This window comes from Strix uralensis, chromosome 3, assembly GCF_047716275.1.
Source record: "Strix uralensis isolate ZFMK-TIS-50842 chromosome 3, bStrUra1, whole genome shotgun sequence".
NCBI classification, from domain to species: Eukaryota; Metazoa; Chordata; class Aves; order Strigiformes; family Strigidae; genus Strix; species Strix uralensis.
Window position 1 is genome coordinate 65,375,025 of NC_133974.1, and position 21,897 is coordinate 65,396,921.

General features: G+C 39.4%; 1 protein-coding gene across 2 annotated transcripts in view; it reads left to right on the plus strand.

Annotated features, from left to right (window-relative positions):
* The window catches only part of LOC141940886 (uncharacterized), a 34,609-nt gene that overhangs the window by 211 nt on the left and 12,501 nt on the right, over positions 1-21,897 (plus strand). Inside the window, exons 1-8 of one of the 2 annotated variants that reach the window (XM_074862623.1) lie at positions 87-771; positions 6,498-6,724; positions 9,843-9,962; positions 10,895-11,014; positions 12,191-12,310; positions 18,529-18,651; positions 19,658-19,740; positions 20,967-21,092. In XM_074862623.1, coding sequence (XP_074718724.1) covers positions 6,499-6,724; positions 9,843-9,962; positions 10,895-11,014; positions 12,191-12,310; positions 18,529-18,651; positions 19,658-19,740; positions 20,967-21,092 — 918 coding nt within the window. In that variant the 5' untranslated portion in view covers positions 87-771; position 6,498. Of the gene's footprint in view, positions 1-86; positions 772-6,497; positions 6,725-9,842; positions 9,963-10,894; positions 11,015-12,190; positions 12,311-18,528; positions 18,652-19,657; positions 19,741-20,966; positions 21,093-21,897 lie in introns of those variants that run through there. The other variant, XM_074862624.1, reaches the window with a different exon arrangement.

Here is a 21,897-nt window from a genome sequence, read left to right on the forward strand (position 1 = left end):
GCCCGAGGAAAGCCCCAGGGGCTTCTCTGCCACCAGAAAAGTGCAGCAAAGGGCTGTGGGTGAACGGTATTGACTGATGAACAAGGATTTGTGTCGGCTGAGTAGATCCTAAAAAGGCTGTTGGAGATTATTACTGAGGCAAGAAAGTATAAATAGCAGGAAAGGATGCATATGCAAAACTTTAACTGAGTTTTCAAAGTCGGGGAACAGTGACAGAGAGGCAGCCAAAACCAACTGGTAGGGGAAGAAGGCACAGGAGATGGGAAGCAGATATAAACACTCTGGTTTGCTGTTTCCTCCATAGGGAAAGTAATGCACTGCGTAGATCTGTTTCTTCAGGCTGCAAAATTCTTTAAACATGGCCGCCTATGGAGGCAGCAACCAATTAGTTGCTGGTGCTGAAACAAACAGTGAAAGTTTCTAGTTCTGACCAGTTGTGGTTAACAGATGAACAGCCTGGCCTGGAGAGACACACAAGTTCCTCTCTCCTTTTAAGCTTTTTCCCTTATGCAGGGATAGGAGTAACAACCCTGTACCTCAAGTGCAGCACATGTGCTAATGCTTTTGTTGTAACCAACAGTAAGACACTATTAATGTGGAGGCTGCTTGATAACGGACTTGTGGGAGACAGCCAGCTTCCTAGGGCCAGTAAGGTTTACAGAACTGTGGGACTTGGCTGCACACAACCCCTACCCCACCCACCATATTTTTTAATGGTTCTGAAGACCTGTCATTTCCCTTCAGTGACAGAGACCTCCTCTATTTTCTGAGGTATGTGGGATATATCTTAGTGGGACAGAAAGGGTAGTCACTTCTACTCTTTCAGTTCTCCACTCTATTTGAGAATATGAGCCCTGAAGAAAAACCAAACTATAATATGAAACTTTTTGAAAATATATTTTAATTATTTCAAATATATTTGCCTAATGACAAATAGTACAAGTTGTTTCAAGTTTTATTCACTCATTGTTTTATCAAAAAATTGACATTTGAGCTATGGGCTGTGTGATTCTTCAGTGCAGCCCCTTGTTAGCAAAAACATCAGGACCTGTGCTTTGAAACATCAAACCAGTGCTCTTCTAAGGGTATTGATACGAAACACAACCTGACAGGTCTCCCTTCACCTCTGTCCTACAAGCTGATACACTTCTCCAACCACTTGATGCCCTGCCTTTGGGTGGGTGGTAATTTACCTCATAACATTTCAGATATTTTTTTTGTATGCAGTTTGTTCAAAGTTCTAAGGAACGTAGGTACCTCTGACGTACCTTTGATGTTTTAGAGGCATTATCTTCTGCTATAAAGCCAAATAATGTCATTTTATGTGTTGTTTATTATCATAGGAGATAGTAGCTCTGGGCATGACACAAAGTGCCGCTGTATTTGAATACAGCAACAATAAACTTCGGTTCAAGGCAACAGGAAGTTACATGAAGACAAAGCAGCACGATAATACTGTGTCATCACTGGCTCAAGCCAAACTCTTGCTGACTGTTAGCAGATGTCCTTGCTATTTAATGAGTCCGACGAGTACTTGTACATCTGAGCACTATCGTAGAAAGGCGAGATGAGTAGGACAGTCCATGCCATGGTTAATAGCAGTGAAATCAGATTGTCCCATCAGGGAATGCAACTCTTAAGTGTTACAAAATAGTAATGTAACCTCAATTCCAAAGATGTGTTAAGAGTGAAGAAACCCAGAATGAAGTTGGTTTTAATCTCTTCATAAAACTGAAGCACTGCCTTGCACAAGTCAGTGGTGTTACTTAACCGTCTTTGGCCTGGTCCTTTACATTCAGCTGTTACTTTATGATAGAGATTCACACCTAAAGCAGCTTCTCTTCCTGTTAAAACCTTATTCAGTTTTACAATGCCCTTGGGTAGATTTTGTCCATCTATGAGTGGGACAAGGCTCAAGGGAGCTGTGTAAAGGGGATGCTTCAGTAGATGGCACTCTCCCTCTGAGTGAGGATGAGCAGATACCTCAGCCAAGGAATTTGATGCAGTGAGAGCAACTTCCTTTATACTCTACAGAAACTGCAATGAATGCAAACAAGGCTCTGCCTAGCTATGCAGTGAAGTAACCCCCGGCAGTTTTTCACAGATCTGGATCTATCAAGTTCTTCTATCAAGGGCTTCCTCCCTCCTTAAATGACTATAGTTTGTTCAGCCTGAATTCCTCCTGAAATCTTAATGGTGCATAAATACATACACATATACATATTTAAAAGATATCTATTTATTATATATAAAGAAGATATATTTAAAATATATATAATTTAAAAGAGCTCAGTGGTAATGTAAGTTATATTCATCAGACTCAGGGTTTAGAACTGTTCTGCTCCCTCAACCATTTTTTTCTAACTCATTATTTTATTTTACTATTCTGTCAATGGTAGATTCAGTTTAAGAACTTAAGACCTTTGGTTTGTTGATTGGTTTTTGTTGTTATTTTGAAGCCACAAAATTTCATAGAGCAGTCACACTGAATTACTACAAGTAAGGAGGCCTCAACTGCAGATATGGGGACAATAAAGACCTGCTAGGTATTAGGGAAAACTTTGCCTTTTAAATCAAATGTGTTGCTAACCAAGCAGCAATGCACAGCTGTCATCTTAACAGCTTTCTAAACTGTACAGTGTTTTCCTCACCCCTGAACAGAAGGGTGAGAGAAGAAAGAAACGTGTATAAGACAAAGATAGCAATAAAAAATTACATGGGACAAATTCATAAAATACAAATTTAATTGATTCCATTTTTTAAAGTTTTGGATTCTTGGGTAATATAAGTATATTCTTTCAATTTACTGCTTTTTAAGCATTCCTTTTTTCTTATTTGACTGGCACACAGGTTAAATAAGACTCCATACGTTCTCAATCCCTGCCTCTCTCCTATACTCCCAAAAATCCTCTTTCCACTGATTAAAATTACAGTAATAACCGTATTTCTAAAATCCAGAACCTGGAGATACCATTTTCTTCCTTTAAGAGGGAAGCATTTGCTACCATAGCTCAAATAAAGTTGTTGACCCATTTCTTCCAATATTCATGTCAGAGTCTGAGGTTTTTTGGGCCTGTCAGAATGAAGAGGCCCTAGGTAATGTATGAAAGAGGAGTATAGAGTATTTGTGTACATCTCTCCAGTGCCAGTCAACTTTGGAGCAATCAAAAGTTATGCACCATTGCAAACTAGATAAAGGAATTTACATTACAAGATGTGGTTCAAGCAGTGTCAGGCTGTATGAGTGAAATGGCAGATGAATTTAGCAATTTATAAATTCAAAACAAAACAAACCTACTGCGAGTGTTGGATGCTTAAGGGACTGTGCCCAAAGCAGTATTTTCTGTCCTTTGCAGAGAAGCTATACAGCAGATAAAATGCTGGACATGTGGAAGCTCTCTGTTGAAAGTGCCATTTAGCTACGTCTATTGTTTGGCAAATAGATTTAAACTTCCAAATGCATTTTATACAGAATTCCAAATAGTCTTCATACAGTAAGGTTACTACTTGGAAGTCTCTTTTGGACACAACTGAATGGAAATGGTTTGGGGAGGCTTTTTTTAACGCTTTACAAAGGAAAAAAATCAGGTTGTAGGATGTGGGGCTTCTACTGTTTGGAACATATTCTTTAGAAGGTTAAAAGCAAAGTGGTTTAACACTATTACAGTACAACTAATTTTTTCCCCTTCTACTTCTGCAGTCTCAAGCTGACATTTTGTTCAATCAGATAAGGAAACATATCTAGGTCATGAAACTAATCAAAAACATTGGGTTTATGGTTGCAACCTTTACAGCAGCTATTGCGAATTCAGAGGAGGTTTGAAGACCTTCAAACCAGGCTTCTACACTAGCTTTCAAGTAGTGGTTTCAAATCAAAGAAGAACAATTTCCTGACTGAGTCATCAAACTAGGTATTGGGACACCTGAGTTTTATGCCTTCAGGCAAATTATAGCCCAGTTTTCAGGTGTGGTGTATTTCTTTAACTCCCATTTATTTCAAATGCAGGTACAAGAGCTCAGCACCACTGAAACTTGTTTTTAAACCCTTTTGGGAATATCTTCCTTACAGATATATTGGAAAGCTGTTTTAATGTTTGTAATACATTTTCAAATGCTTAGTAAGAATATGTTACAGAAATGCAGTCATTACTAAGAAGTGCCTCATTGAAACAGTCTTGTTTTTTGCTCATCTCAGTGCAGTACAGCTTAAATTACCTTAAAAAAATCTCACAACAATTAAACCTTACAGTTCTGTAGACAGGACAGAGCAAGAGACAGAAGGCGTATGCAGTGGATTCCCAGTGGTCAGCCACTGCACACTGCTTTTAGGATGGAAGCTGAAGGGTGGAAGATCATGAGCAAAAGGTGAAGAGCAAACAGTGGCAGAAACAGGACCTGACAATCACATGGGTTCCCTATACTTTAGAAGATCCCTACTGAAAGGATCCAGAAGACATTGTGAGAAAATAGGAATATTAGCCTCGCTTTTGATAATATTAAGGAGACAGATAGAGGCCAGAACTCGGTGGGCTTGCAGAGCTGATCAAGAAAGTAGCCAGAAAAATCAGTCTTGACTCTTTGTAATGGATTGCGTTGTGTAATAGAGGTCTCATACCTCTTGGTTTACGGGTGTAGGTGGGTTTATTTGTGCCACGTGGTATTTGTGTTTAGGAAAATTACATCATATGTAAATAAGAGAAGAAATAGCAGTAGCTGGACAGACCAGTGAAATTCGGGAGACCCTATTCATCAGTGTTTGCAGATGGGTGCAAAACAAAGGGTTAATTTTCAAACATGATTTATTTAGAAACTTAAGATCTATTAAAGGACGGTAAGGCTAAAACTTACCAATAAATGTGTCAAATGAAATAGTTAGAATAAATCCATCAAATCCATGGATAAAGAGAAGTTAGTAAAAGTGGTCAGCACTCAGCAGACCAGTACCTACTGGTTCCCTAATGAAGGTGATCTTGAATCAAACCAGTGAAACGAAGAAATTAACTCAACAGTTAGAATCCAATATAACTGTAAAGCAGGTATGCTTTATTAGCAGTGCTGGGGCCGTCCTGGGTATTCTCCACTATAAGGGCTCCCACCAACTAGCAGGGACATCAGTTTACATACACACAAATCATACATATTCATTAGATTTGCTGGAAAGGGGTGTCTCATGATAATGAGTTCCCAGAAGTCATTTACATAGTCTGAGCATGCGTAGTAGAAATAGGGTGAGGGTCTTCAGTGGTCGAGGGAAGTACGTGGTCTTCTTCACGGCATGCGCTGTGAAGTAAAGTCCAGGTGTCTTCTTCCAACATCGGGGAGATCGTACTCCCTAGATGGTATCTCTGTGTCCTTTTGTTCGAGTTCCCCTTATCTTAGTTTGCCCAAGTGCCCATTGAAGGCTTTGAGTCTGCTATCAGTGAGTTATACAGGGGGCGTTTTACTTTTGTCTAGACAGACAAAGAGGCCCCGGGAAAACAGTTGAGGAGTCATTGGGAAACAAACACAAGCAAAACTTTAATGCATCACAGTTTAGTCATAATCAGAAATTCATTGGTTTGAGCTCTTTCACCAGATTTTACTGGAAACCTCAAGAATATTACAAATGTCACTTCATGCTACAGTAATTAGACAAAGGTCATTTGTAAAACTGTTCAACTAAGGGTGGGCACATGCACCAGACTGGTGAATTAAGCAAAAGGATGGAGCAAAACGAGAATTGCTCTTTTTTCTGTTGCTACCTTTATCTGCATGAAAATGGCAGATGATTTTTGCATCCTCCCATTGCTAGCTTATCCAGCCCACTCTGCAGGATTTGCTTGACAGGAGGAAAACAGTTCTAAATTCATTTGGCCACTATATTATTTTTTTTTTTTTAGTTTTCTATTCTCGATGATTTGCAGTCTCAGTTGACTGAGTTATGAGCTGTTTGCCCAACAGGGCCTTTGTTCCGCTCTGGGCTTCAGCAAAAACTGGAAAAACCTGTTCGTGTGTTCCTTTTTTTTTTTTTTTTTTTGATCTTCCTTTCCCATTGGCAGCTGCAGCTTGTACACATGCAGACAAGGTGGTGCCTACTTTCATGTGGAAAGCTGCCTTACAAAAACTGAGGTTGCTGTTTCCATTATCCCAGAGCTTTTCTAGCCGCATGAAGGCTTTGGTGGATGCTCCAGGAGTTAAACTCCATTTGTGCTCTACGAAATGTGTTTAGGTCATAATTTCATTTTTCTTCAAGCAAAGGGAGGGTGTTAGACTGTGGTTCCTTTTAAATAATATTTTGTAGACTGCGAGATCTGCAGAAAGCAGCCTTGGTGTGTGATACAGCTTTTTAGACACAGAAGCTTGTCTGCTTTTACAGCAGTGGCACACGGTGTAGTGTTAACATCTGTAAGACAGGACAAACACTGAAGCAGCAAGTTAGTGCAAAAAGTGGACAAGTTGAGAAGAAACTTATTTTTCCATCTCCTTTTCCTCTTGCTTTGTGCTGCTCTTGGAACAAGAATGGGTCAACTGTGTGGACGATGCATGCAGCTGCTGCGGGACTTTGTGGCCTTTGTTCAGAGGATGTCCTCCGACTTGATGCATGGCATCAAGGAATGCTTAACTCTGATAAGCAAATGCCCCTGCTTAAAACAAAACAGCTCTAAAGCCAGACAACTGTACAAGCCCATCCTGCAGCCTCATGAGAGGGTGACAGCACAGGAGTTTCTGCAGCATATTGAAACAGGTAAGAGGGCTTGGTTTCTTCTCTGAAGGGTTGTGAAAGAACAAGGAGATGGATTTTGTGGGTTGAAAACAGATTGCTGGCTGAACTGCTCTGGCATGGCATGGTGATGTTGTAGGAAAGGCCAGAGCTACAGAGCATCTTCTTTGTGTATGGAACACCCAGGGCTCAAGTGGCATAACAGTTGGATCTAGATTGGAATTGTCAGTCACTTTCTTAGTCTGCCACCACTGTTAATACGTAACCCATGTAAATATGTTTCATAAAAGTGACTCGTTCTAGTAACTGAAGTTAATTTTTTGAAGTCACTCAGGTGATAAAGCTGGAAACAAGCTGTATTAACACTGGGTGCTACATGAGTGCCAAGTTGTGAGCAGGCAAATCACCATGTGGTCCTGGCTGAGTTGTGCACATCCATGTTGGCTGGCTGCAGAACACCTGGACTTGTGCTGGGGGTGTCTGCATGGGGAAGGTCAAAATCACCCTGGGACAAGCACCATTGGGCTCCCAGGATTCCAAGAAACTGGTCTGCCTAAGTGCTTTTGTGCATACATTTTAGACAGACACAAGACTTGAACACAATCATGGGATTCTGCGTGAATCAAAGTAGATCCATAACTCTTCATGTATCTCCTCTGCTTTACAGGCTACCTGCCTAATTCCCCTGTTAATCTACTTGTGATGTCCTCTCTATCCTGTCATAGGATACAACTATATCAATAGGAAAACTTATTTCACTCCTGCAGTCATAGGATATCATCTTGGTTGGATGAGTGTGTTTTGTCAGTTGTCCAACCTTAAAACATTCCTTGTCTCAAGTTTAGGCAGGGGCCATTGCATGTTTCCTTTTGCTTTGTGTCACAGCTAATTGGCTATATTGCTTTAAGTTTAACAACTTTGGGCTAAAGCTACTACACAAAATTGCATGGCTTTCTACTTTAATTTATGTGAAGGGTGTGGAACACAAACTACTATTTCTTCATTTGCCTTTTTGGGGACATAAAACCATCTTCTGAGGGGGACCAGGAGAGACATTTTTCCTTGGTGTGACACAGTTAATGCTGTTTGAAATGGTCTGTCATGGAACAACCTTTGGAATAATTGCTCTGACGCTGGTTGTTGGGAACATGTGTGAATTAGCCTCAGCTGGTATTAGCTGGTGTCATTACCCTGTGTATGTGGGGGGTCCTCTGCTGCTGATATGGTTCACTAATTGTTGCACATTAAGCACTGGCTAAATCCTGAAGTCCATATCCAGAACAGGACTGGATCTTTCAGACTGATGTATGGTGGAGATCTTCCAGGGCTGAACTTGTTCTTCCAAATGCTAGCATGCTCCTGACTGTGTAAGAGACTGTCTTGGCAGGATCCCAGCTCAGTTGATAGATCAAGTGCAATGAAGGGATGGTCTGGAAAAAATGGTGAGGCTAGAATGACCATTTGCAGTACCCACTGGTGCTTTCTGAAAAGACTAAGTGTAGGTTTTCTTGAGAAATCCTTTCTGAGATGGGTCTTCAAAAGGCTGGTCTGTCTTGGATCCTCAGTAGCTAGGGTACAGCAGCAGGGAGCCTAGAGCTTCTGTGACAGCAGTTCACAGATGACAATGTGTGCTCTCAGGGAGGTCCCAATGTCTGTGATAGGACATACACAGCACCCAGGAAGAAGAACCCGGGTTAATTCTCTGAGTGGCCAAATCCTGCTGCCAGGACGGGTGGAGGCAGGGAAACCTCACAAAGAAAACCAAGACACATCCCTCCTACTTCAGCACTCGCTTGTGTATTTTATTCCAAGACAAATCAAGCCAATCCTCAGTTCTGGATGGGTGATAATAAGCAGGGAGCCAGTATCTGGACAATTTGGTTTTAAGAAGAGACTTCATGGTTGATCATCATACTCAGCTGTTAGCTAGGGCAGCAAATGCTTGATATTATAAGCAGATGAAGATTTTGAGTGGCTTTTGCTTTATCACTCTTCCAAACAAAAATGCACAGATAAGTGGGAGATTCAGATAGTCAGTGTTTAAGGAACAGAATTAAGCTACATTAAGAGATTTTTGTTTTTTCTTGCACACACTGGCTAGTCCTTCCCTGTGTATTGTTAATTATTAAACAAAATTGATCTTTATATGAAGCAGTTGTTCTGTGAAGCCCACTTACCTAAGCCTGAAGGTAGGAGTTTGCTACTCGACATGTCAGCAGCTTCTGATGGCTTGAGATATTGGCTGAGTTTTGCACTGAGGTATGAAAGCTCACACCCCTCACATTCTTCGCATCTCTTTATCCTATGGGACGTAAAGTAGCTAGATCTTGTTCATAGAGATATTTCAATCTTGAATGCAGTGCTTTAATCTACTGTCTGAAAATATCTTATAATTTTGTGCTCCACCAGTCAATTTATACTACCTTACCTTTTCAACAGTTTATACTATTGAGCATTGGTTCAGTAGCCCTTTTTTTTTTCCTCTCTGCTGCTCCATTCCAGACATTATAAGTACATTATACAGTGACTTACAAAAGTCATGCATGACTGCTATTACTTGATGGCTATTGCTGAACATCTGGTTTATTCATAGGGGAACTATCATACTTGAGAACAGGTAGACTCATGCTAGAAATTTGAGCCTGAGGCAAGCCCATTTGCAATCCATGTTGCTATTCCCTGAAATCCTTTATTGTAATGCCCAGGACAGGAAACAGTGAACTTAAAATGTAGTAAATTAGAAATATATACTCTTTCTATAGTTCATAACTAAGAACACTGTGTTCAGTAGATGTATTATAACAAAGATCTTCTATGATTCAGGAAAAGATAAAGATTTTTATGAACAACAAGAACACCTGCATTTATATTGGATAGCATAAAAGTGTCTAAAGGTTATAATTTATCTTGCTTCCAATCACTAGCTTTGTGAGCTTCACAAGAGGCGTTGCCAAAGACAGGTTATTCCAGAGTCATTTATTGCTTCTCCTCATGGAATCATGAATAAGAATAGCTGGGCTCTGTGGAGTTGTTGCAGTACAAAAATCCTTATGTGTTTGATTGTCTGTAAATTTTAATTTCTTTTTGTAAACTAACCATTTTCGGGTGTAATTGAGTCTGTGCTGTCATTGTACATCTTCAGGTTTTGAAATGTCACCACTTGGAAAGGACCCTCTGGAAGCCTTGAGGACCTTAGCCTTTTCAGAAAACCCAGGTTTACAGCAGTCTGCTGCCCTCTATTACTTGCATATGAGTCAGCACAGTAAGTTATCTCAGGGCATTAGAAAATTTTCACATAATTATAAACAAAAGTATTATTTCCAACTGTGAAACTCCATTTGATTCATTAATCAAAGTTCTTTTTTTCTTTCATGCTGTGTTGTTTGCTAAGGAAAATGAAAATGCTGTCATTGTCGTGTGGGCAAAGTCATTCTGGGTTTTGCTATGAGGAGATATCTCTCATGATTATAAAAGACTGTAATTTACGTAATTGTAATACTTCTGTAAAACTCAGAAGAACCTGAAGTCGTTAGATGCAATGTATACTGAATCTCCTGAGACCAGCACAGTCAAAATACAGTGAAAGGAAATAGACATAATGATCATTTAAAGTTTTATATTATATAATTTTTGGAAGAGGACAAAGCTTTAGAGCCCAAGTTGTAGTGGAAATTTATAAAGGAAATGTTCTTCTTTGTCCCACCAATTCTGCGGGAGCACTTGGCTCCTAAGTAATTTGTAAATGGTTAGAAGTCAGCCTAGATATGCCAAATAAAATTCCAGCAAGAATTTGGGTAGAAATACCAGCAACAAGCAGGCTGGGATTTATTTATTTGCTTGTTTTAAATTTACTTTAAAGAGAATATTCTGGCACTTGGCTTGATAGCTTTATCCCATATATTTTTTGATGGACAAAAAGTGCAGATAGCCACAAGACAAGGACCTGCTGTGGGGCAGAATGACTTGTTTGGTAGTGAGGCATATTGCTTCCCTTCCCATGATGTTTTTGAAGTACTTGATTATACAAAACCTTTTCAGGAAACTTGCCTTGTTTTGCTAGTAGCAATGGAATATAAATGAAGGTGAATACAACTCAGCCTATGTATGGTAGCACCTGAGGCTTAAGACCAACACGAGAAAAATGTGACTGCGGTGAATGATGAGACTCCTGAACATTTCCTCTCATTCCTGCAGTGAACATCCCCCTACCTGTGGAGCATCTGGAACCCTTCTACGCCTTACTGCGGTCTGCTGACCTGGAGGTGCAGCAGATGTCTTCCTTGTCCCTTGTCAACTTCTTGCTGGAAGGACATAGTGAGTAATTAACAATACATCTCTCTTCAGGTGAAAAAGTATCTCTTCAGCCAGACTCAGACGGAAGGAGGGCACATCCACACACCCAGGTCTACACAAATCCAAATTCCATTTTTGTGTTCCTGATAGGACAGGTGTGAATCTGTTTTTGACTGCAAGCCACATAGATTCTGGTGGCACCAGGATATATCAGATCCCTCCAGCTAAATTATATCATGTGGTAAGAGATCTTGGATCTGTGTGCAAAAGCTGATAAATTCCCAGACGGGTGTGGGAACAGCTATACTATTCTCATTCTTGGATCAAGAGCCCACCACTTACCCTTTCAAGCAACAGATACAACTCTTAGAAATAAGAGACAGTGCTCATTTTCTTGTTATTTATTAACTTATGAGGCAGTGCTCATAAGTTAATATAAGACAGTGCTCATTTTCTTGTTATTTGTTAACTGGACATTGGTCCTAAATTGCTTGCAGATTTTAAAAAAAAAGTTTAATAGAATTCACTTTCTTCTGTAGCTAATAGGGCAAATGAAATTGAGATAGGATCTGGGAGCTGCAGATGAAAAGCTTCCCAATAAACTTTATGTTGATAGACAGGGCACGAACACCCCACACCTCATCAATGGAGTCCTTATTACATCTACTACTGCGCTCCCTGGCACCTGGGCCACAACAGGTATTCCATCACGCTATCCCATAACAGCAGAAGACAGGGTCAGTCTTCAATGAAGCTAGCTTTTTTCTTTTATTTTTTTAAGGATCTTGCTGCAAATAATATCATGTCACTATTTACAGGTGAAAAATAATCTTTAAAGTGTAGACTTCAGAAGAAAAAGGCAGGGGGAAGCTGAGTAAATTGTGAACCTGTTGGAAAGCTGCAGTTCCACTTTCCAAAAAGAACCTTATGTTTGAAAACAGAATTGCCAGTAGAAATATTTGGGACCTTCTGAAATAGAACCTCTGAACATCTCTTACACTCTTTCATGAGTTGAAGAGGAATCAAGCAAACCAAGCTAGGGACTGTGAGTGCCTTTCAGGCTCTTTACATCCTAGGTCTATTTTGCATAATTATAATATAGACCCCCAAAGCAGTCAAAGGAAGATATATTCTTTTCACAAAGACATTAACTGTTTACTTTTGTGTTTGTCCCTTTTTTCTTGAATTTATGAATAGTTGACAAAGAATTAGTTGTCCGAATGGGTTTAGTTGAGCCAATTCTGGATCTGCTTGAGTCAGAGGATCCCACTGTCCAGTGTAATTCCTGTGCCTGCACCATGACTTTGGCTGTTACAGGTGAGTGTGCTGTTCTTTCCCTTTATCCTCTGCAGTGAATTCGTTCAACTCTTACTTCGTATTTCAAGGTGAAACAACCTGTTTGCAATTGGTTTAAGAGTCATAAGATGCAACAGCAAGTTTTGGTATTCCCACATCATAAATTCAACTTCTTGAGATTCTAGTTAAGATCTTTTTCTTGGTGTTTCTGCCCTTCATTCTCTTATGATTAAAAACCTTTTTCTGATTTCTAACCTAAATATATTCATGACCAGATTATCTTAATTAGTGTCTACATTGGTTTTTGCTTAAGTAGTTCTGCCTCTGATGTCTATGCTGATGAGGCTTCTTCATTTTACTAGACTGAAAAAGCCAAGCTCATTTAAGACTCCTCTTGTAAGTGAGGCTCTCCATTCATCTTCATATCCCTTCTGAATGTAAATGATATGTTCCAGAAATGGAACATAGCAATTGCATCTGCTGTTTTGTGATACCACAGACCTCAGGCATTGTTACAGTCCCAAGATGTACATAGATGCTGCAGGAGTTCCATTTTGAATTAATCTCTTTTGAAAGAGAGATCACCAGAAATGTGCAGTATTTCAGCTGGGGTCTCACCTGTGTCTTTTATTGTGGCATCCAGGGAAATATGTTTTGTGGTACACTCATCATAACACTTGCTTTTTTTTGTGATTGCATCATGGTGATATTGTCATCCTGCAGCTAACTTAATCACGCAGTCTTTCTCCTCTGCTGCTGTTTCCAGTAGACACCTATTAATTAAGGGTCTGCAACAAATGTTTGCAAGTGCACGTTGCTGCATTTTGTGCTATAAGGTTTCATTCTGTTTCTTGTTGCTTCAGTCTTCTAACTTGTCTGTTATTTGTAAAATATTCCAGTCCTCCACCACATTGACAGTGCTGCACTCACACCTTTCTATTAACTTTCCAGTTCAAAACCAACTACAGACCAGTCTTTGTGAAATTCCACTTGTAGCCTCCTTCCAGCTGTTCATTCCCATTCAGCAAAACTTGCTGCCAGCTTGCTTTTAGTCAATTCCTTATCCATCACGTGCTGCTTGCATTTTTCACCAGCTTCTCTTGCTTAACTGTGCATATTTCATATCATGATATAGATATTTTCCTGGCATCCAGACAGATAAGCTCAACCACAGGTTATCAGGTTAGTCTGGCTTATTCTACCTTTTGCAAACTGTGTAATTCTACTCTACAAATTGTGTAAAGGCCTGTATAAAAGCCATGAATAACATTTATTTCCCTTCCTGTAGTGTTCATTCCACCAGCTCCCTTCTCCAGTATAGGAAGTTGCAATCAGATCTCCCAGAAGGCTGAGAGAAGCATGCTGAAAGTGTTACTTTCTCATTTAAATATTTCTGTTGTGAAGGAGGAGTGTATAAGCAGGTTCCAGCTACCTGAAAGTGCTGATTTGCATTTTATCCCACCTTTTTTATTTGCAGGTTTTTAAACATTTTCCTGTTTGAAACTTATTTTTAAGCATTACGAATTACTAGGGTCAGGTTAAGAAATCTGTATACTATGTTACTTTGTGTGGATTGCAGATTGCCTTATTTAAATGTCTAAATTAGGCATGGCATTGCTAAAATTTTAGGTACCTGGCACTAGAAGGACTTTCTTTGTGTATAGTCAGTGAAATTATGCCCCTGAAGATCTACATAGAGAATATCCCTTCACCTGTTTTAAGCAGCCCACAGAGGAAGTGACTTGTTTGGGGACCTAAGGATGTTTATTAGTCCTGAAGGCACTCTTGCCCTTCTAGGCATCTCTGTCGCTAACTCAGAGTATAGGGAACCCTAAGCCACTTCAGATCCAATCCACCTTAATTCTCTGTTGAGCATGGTCACCTAATGACTTTGCACACTCCCTTAAGTGCCAGTGTACTTCTGAGCACAAATACTTCCAATTCTGCACTCAAGGAGCTTGCAAAGTGTAGATAGGAAGGCATCTGCTGAACATAGAGGTAGGCAGTCCTGCAAAGCTGGGTTGCTGCCTGGGATCTGATCAGTGTTGAGGATTTCTGTCCCAGTTTAACTAGGATTTAGATGGACTGGATCCATTTATTTCTTTTTCAGACTATATTTAGCTACCACAGCAATGAGACTAAAGCAAGAGGCAATTCTCTAGAGTTTATTTTAATTTTAACTCACAGACTCTGATATCTTAAAGAGTCTGCTTGAGAAAAGTATTCTGTTCAGTCATGTCCTTCAGGTAAGCAATTCATGCTTCAGAGTGGTTTAAAAAAGATAAATATGGAAGCACAATCAAATTAGGAGGATCCTTAGATAGCTTTAAGGTGACTAAAATTCTAAATCCAAGAATGGTAATGTCTTAATTCTGCTACAATGAGCATGCAAGACTGTGTAGAGAGTGAAGCTGTTTAGCAATGTGACTGCAAGTTATACGTAAGTTGGGTTGTCTGATACTTACTGCTGCAATAGATAGCCAAAAATAAAAACAGCAAACAAACCTATTCAGATGAAAAGGAATTGAAGGTCAGTTTGTTCCGACACCAGCATTTGTCCACACAGCAAAAGAACACATGCACATTTGCAATTATCTGCAGCTTTTCAATCTGTGAGTGAAAGTTATCAGTTCTGGGATAAGAACTCTTTTCAAAGTACATAGGAACAGAACTAAATGCTCACAGCAAGGGTTTAGGGAGGCTTGAACATCTGCATTAAGCTAAACAAGGAGGATGCACAGAGTGTAGAGCACGTTCAAAGTTGTACAGACAGGAGAATTTTCGAGCACACAAATGGCAGGGAGTGGAAAAATGTAATCTATAAATACAGGTTTCAAGGTGAGTTATTCAAACCCAGCTTGAATAGTTGTTATTGATTTCCCCACTTTAGAGTAGCATCTGAATACATGGTTCCCTTCTAAAAGCACTCTAAGGGGCATCAGTGGCGAGACTGTATTACTTAGATAAACAGGTGGTCCAGGAGAGAAACATAATCTAGCCTGCCACATCTCTTACAGAGATGATAGTACAGTTACACATCTTGGTGAGATAGATTTCTCCACCCATTCTGTCATATGTTGACAAAACAGATAGTGTTCAGCCGCATTATCTGACCAAAACTAGAATGAGAATGGAGAGAAGGATAAGGGAAAATGACATATGTAAGAATAAATCCAGTGAACCCACAATAATGGGCACTAACAGACTGCAGAGGGGAACTTGTCAGCTAGTGAATGACCCAAGGGAAAAGAAAAAAACAAATATTTTGGTCACAGAGGTTTCCATTGTGTGGGTACCTGTTGTGGTCTCTCCACTCTCTTGTGATAAGAGCAGGTGCTCCAGTCTTTCCCAGGCAGGAGTGCGGTGCCTGGGTCTCCATGTGCCAGTTCCTTCCGAAACAGGCTGTAAGTGCTCATCCTGCCACTGTAGGCTTCCAGTGTTGACCACCACCTCTGAGCCCTCAGGCAGAAAAATTGTTTGAGCTGTCATGGATGTGAAGCCTTTCCAAATCAAGACTGTTATGTTTCTTTAAAGAAGGAAAACCTCTGAAGCACCCAATGGCTCATATTCTGTCATGGCCAGTGCTTTCTTCAGAAGATCTTCAGACTGAAAATGCACCCCTGAGAAGCTTTCTCACAAGAGGGTATACGATTCCCCTTCCCTGCCCTAGAAGGGAAAGTGGAAGAAAGAATTTGTCCAAGTTTTATCTAAATGTTTGTAATCCCTTTAGTTCTCTTCCACATTCACAAATATTCATGGAGTGCATTGTGTGAAAGAATGAAGGAAGTGGCAATATCTGAATTCTTAATCTTTTTACCTCTCTTCTTTACTCAACTAATTAGAGTTTACATCACACCACACTAGTTTCCATCAGTTGGAGCCTGTCATGGTTTAACCCCAGCCAGCAACTAAGCACCACACAGCCACTTGCTCACTCCTCCCCCCACCCACTGGGATGGGGAAGAGAATTGAAAAAAAAAGTAAAACTCATCGGTTGAGATAAAAATGGTTTAATAACCAAAATAAAACAATATTATAATAATAATAGTGATGAAAAACAATATAATTTTTTAAAAGAGAGAAATAAAACCCAAGAAAAGACAAGTGATGCACAATGCAATTGCTCACCATCCACTGACTGATGCCTGAGCAGTGATCCACCCTCCAGCCAACTCCCCCTCTGGTTTATATACCGAGCATGATGTTCCCTGGTATGGAATATCCCTTTGGCTAGTTCAGGTCAGCTGTCAGTACAGCTTCTTGTACACCTGCTTGCTGGCAGAGCATGGGAAACTGAAAAATCCTTAGCTTAGGATAAGCGCTACTTAGCAACATCTACATCATGTCTTAACATTTTTCTCACACTAAATCCAAAACACAGCACTGTACCAGCTACTAGGAAGAAAATTAACTCTATCCCAGCTGAAACCAGAACAGAGCCACACGAAAGAATTTCTGCTTCCGCTGGGGGAAACAAAAGAACAATATGCAGGCAGATTAGATTGGAGAAAGGCTTGTTTACAGAAGTGGCTAGAATATTTCACCAGAATATCCCATGCGTAAAAGCTATTTTTAAATACATGACTCTTCCCAGAACAATTATTTTGCTCAAAAATTGGAGGATTTTTTTTTCAGAATAAAAGGTATTTCCTTGAGTATAAAATATTCATATTAAGGCAGAAAAGGACTTGTCCTGGAATACTGAACTGATACTGGCTGAACTATACTTGAATAAGTATCCCGGATTATCTGTGTGTGTCAATTCCCCGGTATAGATAGGCTCCAGGTATAGAAATAATGTCTTTGTTCTCTTAACTCTTTAAATTAGTTAGCACCTGAAGAGTTATCTCAACCAAATACCTTCATATTTCTTGCTTTCTTCTACTTCATGTTTCTCTCAGCAAACTTCTTGAGACTAGCCATTGTTTAAACTGTCTAGAAATGTACATAAATGAAGCAATACTCAACTAACACTCCTGTGGTCTTCAGTAGCAGTTTGTCTCATGTAAACAATGGAAGATGTAGACTATGGCCTTTGCTTTTTCCTTTTGTAAAATAATCTGCAGAGTACTATAGTATTAAGAGAATTCTTCATTGGTCTAATTCCCATTTAAATCTCATCAGCTTCAAAGAACACCACTGTCAACACCTTATTTTTACAAAATTATGCCACTAAAATGCTTATACGATAGAAATACAGATAATGTATAGATATAAATAAGACAGTAGATGGGAGAGGACCATAGCTGACTCAGTGTGGCAGCAGGTTATTTGTTGCAAATGTTTTGATGGCCTCATGGTAGAGGGGTAGGGAAGAACATAATGGAAAGATTCTCTTCCATACGGTGTAGCTGAGGCTACCTTCACTAAGTCCAAAACAAAAGGAGTAGAACTAAAAGCAGATTTTTTTAAAGAATGATATTATATTTCATACCATAGTATAACTTTATCATATGTAGTATACTTACATACACAGTATATAAATATGTTATATAGTATTTTATAGTATATAGTTAATTTTATAGCATTATTTAAGTATTATAGGGTTTTTTTCCCCAGTTTTTCATCCAAGAGTCTCAAGGGACTCCACAGATCTTTTTTGAATTGTCCTTATACTCCAGGATATTGAATACAACTGTACAACTTCATACACTGCCATGTAAGGAAGCATCACCACTTCAGAGAAGAAGCATCTTTTCAAATTCCAATAGTTAAGTCAAATTCTGTCTTTAAAAACTGCTTCATTGTTTAGCGGTCAAAGGAGTGACACAGGCACATTTAAAGAGAGAAACCATCCCTGAATATACCCTGCTAAATTAATTCAGTCTTAAATTCAGTTAATTATGTAGTTTTTGCTTCGCACACTGTGAATAGCTTGATCAGACATACCAGGGGTACAAGACAAGTATGACACCTTGCTAACCTGTTTAAGGGGACTTATGGTCCTTTTACTTTAATCATCCCAGTCACAAAACAAAAGCATTGAACCAGCTGTGATCTATGGCTAATCCAGAAGTCATGAGTTAGTTTCCCATTGAGCTCTTGTAATTTTTAACAGTTTCCTTTGAGCATGCAAAGAAATTTTGATATATACAAAAGAATCAAAGAAGCTAACGCCAAAGAAATCTAATCCTTCTAGTTGTCCTGCTCCTGCCTCACAGTAACATGGCAATGTCTGTCTTCCTTCCTTCCTTCCTTCCTTCCTCCCTCCCTCCCTTCCATCTTTTCATCTTTTTCAGAGTCCAACCGAGAGGCTATTGCTGCTGCTGGAGGAGTTACACCCCTACTGTCTCTTGCCAATTCCTACGATCCTAGAGTCCAACAAAATGCAGTTGGTGCTATTCTCAACCTCACACAATCAGGTACTTTCTCACTAATGTTTTATCTAAAGTTGCTGATAGCAAAATTTCTCACTGATAGAAGAATAATTCAAAATGGTTAAGGCAAGAATAAAAGCCTACCTGAGCAACAAAATTTTCCTTTGCATATAGCATTCATGTTGATACCATAGGCTGATGATTTAAGTTTGGCCTCTCTTTAGGTAATACAGACCCTTTTTTGCCTAGTACTGAAATAGAAAGGCTTGATTTTCAACCCCTAGGGGCTAATGTACAAGCACTCAAATCACAGTCAAATAGGAAAAAAAAATATTGTTAAAGAAGTGACTTGGTCTAGAAAGTTAGCAGCACATTTGGTGATACTTTGAGGCAATCTCAAAAGCTTATCCAACAAGGTCACGCTCTAGGAACATTTCACTTATAGCTCTAACTTGATGTTGGAAGATGGAACATATAACTATTATGGGCCAAGCATTACAGGCTCCTGGGATATCTGCCATCAGCTTCAGCAAAAGCAGTATTTGATCCTCTGAAATAATATGTGCACTACCATACATTAACTGAAACAAACCAGCATTAAATCTCACCTATCTAGATGATACCATTATCCCACACAGCTAAATGTTACAGGCATGAGTAATGTCTCTTACCTCTATATGGTGGAAAGGAATGGTTGGTAAGAACTCCTACAGTTGGCTATTACGCTTCTCTTATTATTCAGAATTTTTTAAAGAATTTGTTTTTTAAATACAGAAATCATGGTGAATATCATCACTGAGGTTTTTCAGATCCTCAAGGCTTAATGGATCAGACAGCCTGCTAGTCATTTTGCTAAAATGTCTGCATACTGCTATATTGCACGTGCTCTAAATTATATACTCTCCAGTCACACTGATTGGCATACATTTGGACAACATCACCACTCTCTAGAATCCAATGATTGCGTGTATTCCTTTTGAATGGTGCCTCCAGATAAGAGGGAGAGAAGGGGAAAGACACACTAACAGCACCTTTTTTTTTTTAATGTCAGAGAAAATCCAACAGGTCCTATGCAAGGAAGGAGCCCTACCAGTTCTTGCCTTGCTGCTGGAATCTTCTGACTCAGAAGTGCAGGTATGGCTCAAACAGGTCAGATTTTTAAACCCTTAACAGTGTGACTCTAAGGAGAGCACAAACCACAGCATGTAGAAATGAAAAGGTGGAGAGGAGGGTAGGTTCCTCTAGAGAAGTGGGGAAACATGTGAGAGCATCTTGGTGAAACTCAGCTCAGTCAGATAATGTATATTCAAAATTCTTAATTTGTTTAGCTCCACAGGAGAAAGTTTATGATGCAGAAGTGCATCTGCCAGCACACACTAACACATGCACACAGTTATTATGTGGTTACCTTCTTGTGTCTGTCAGCTCATCAGACACGTTGCAGATAGGCCTCTTTCTCTGTTTTTGTTTGCATCCTAACTTTGATCTTCCACTCTAAGCAATTTTACTAAGTGTTCTAAGAAGGCATAACTTGCAAAGATTTTTTTTCTTCTTGTAAATGTCTGGGAAATCTTCCTATTTTATGCCTACCACAGACACCTCTTTGTGATTCTGCACACTTGACAGAGAACTGGTCTTGGTTCAAAAGTATGCTGATGAAAAACTATGAATCAGAGTTGTAAACCTTAAAATCCACTAGTTCATTCATTCAGTCCTCTGAGTAGTACAGGATTGTTTTCTCCATCAGTTTTGTTATCTCTATTCAGATTTCTTTTAAATGTCTGAAGGGAAGAAGCCTCTGGAATTGCTTTCTGCAAACCGTTTCAGTGTTATCAGCTTTCTCTGAGATTCATCTTAAAATTTCCTTCTCTGCAGTTCAACCTGTTTCTTCTAATTATATCTTCCTAGTAATACATACTCAAATATATATAATCCTCCCTAGCGTTAATGTTTAAATCCTTTGAAAATTATCTCCTGGCACGCTAGGTCAATGACTACATCCAGCTTGAGTAAATGAATGTAAACATATAATACAGTAGATGCAGATGACCTAACTTAGGTGCTAGCAGCAGTGTCATTGCAGCAGCACAGTACATTCCCAAATACCCAGGGTCCTAATGGGTTTGTACAACACACAGTGCCACAGCATGATTGCTGTTGTAGCTATAGCAGATTGCATTGCTTCTCCTGGAGGAAAAAATGATGTGTGTTATTACATCTACTCAATAAAACACCCTTAAGATGAAAAAGCACTTTATTTTCATCAGCATTAAGTCTGAGCATTTCTCCAATTTATTTTTATGCTCTTCAGCATGTCACCACTGTGACCTCCTCTCTACTTTTTTCTTGCTTCTCTGCAGTATTACAGCTGTGCTGCCCTAAGCAACGTGGCAGCCAATGTTCAGCACCACGAAGCCATGCTGAGACACAGCAACAGATTCCTGCTGCGCACACTCATCTCTCTCCTATCCTCTTCTGTGGACAAGGTAAAGCTGTAGCTTTCTCTTTGTTTAAAGGTTTAGCATCAGAGTTTGGGCTTCCAGTTTCAGTCTTGCACAGTTCTGCTTATCTACTGTACAGATGCCTATGCAGTACCTTTCCCATGTGAAAAGGCACATATATTAGAAGATACATAGGTTCTACAAGGTCAATGTACGGAGAAAGAGAAGTGAAATCATTAAAGTTGTTTCACAACCCTGACTGCTTTCTTTAGACTAGGATGGCCTGTATTCTTTAAACTTGAAACTACATATGTGAAGTGCTCTGTCCAGGCTCTCAACTATCTTTGATTATTGTGTCTGCGACAGAAAGTATCTGGAGCATTTATTATACTACTTTTTTTTTTTTTTTCTTGGTATCTGTAACTTTGACTGTATGGCTTCAAAGAATAACATATTGAAAATTTTGCTTTGTTGGGAGCCACACCAAAGAAACTGCAATAAGCCACAGTTCAGGATTTAAAGGGTGGAACCTTAAATTCTGTGTAGGAGGGAGGTGAAAAAAAGGCAAAGCAAATGAGACAAATTTACTCCATTTTCCTATAACTTATCTGACATTCTAAACTAAACATCTGAACCCCATTGGCTTTTCCTCATCAACAACAGATGACTGATACTAGTGGAGGTTGAAAAAAAATTCATCAAAACTTTGGAAAAAACCCATGTCCCCAAATTTGTTCTCTGAAGATAATGTAATAGCTTGCTAGTGTTGTCACATTTATTTTGTATACAGTAGGCAAGAACATGCATTACTGAAAGGTCTCTTTTTTTTTCTCTCTCTTTTTTTTTCTCT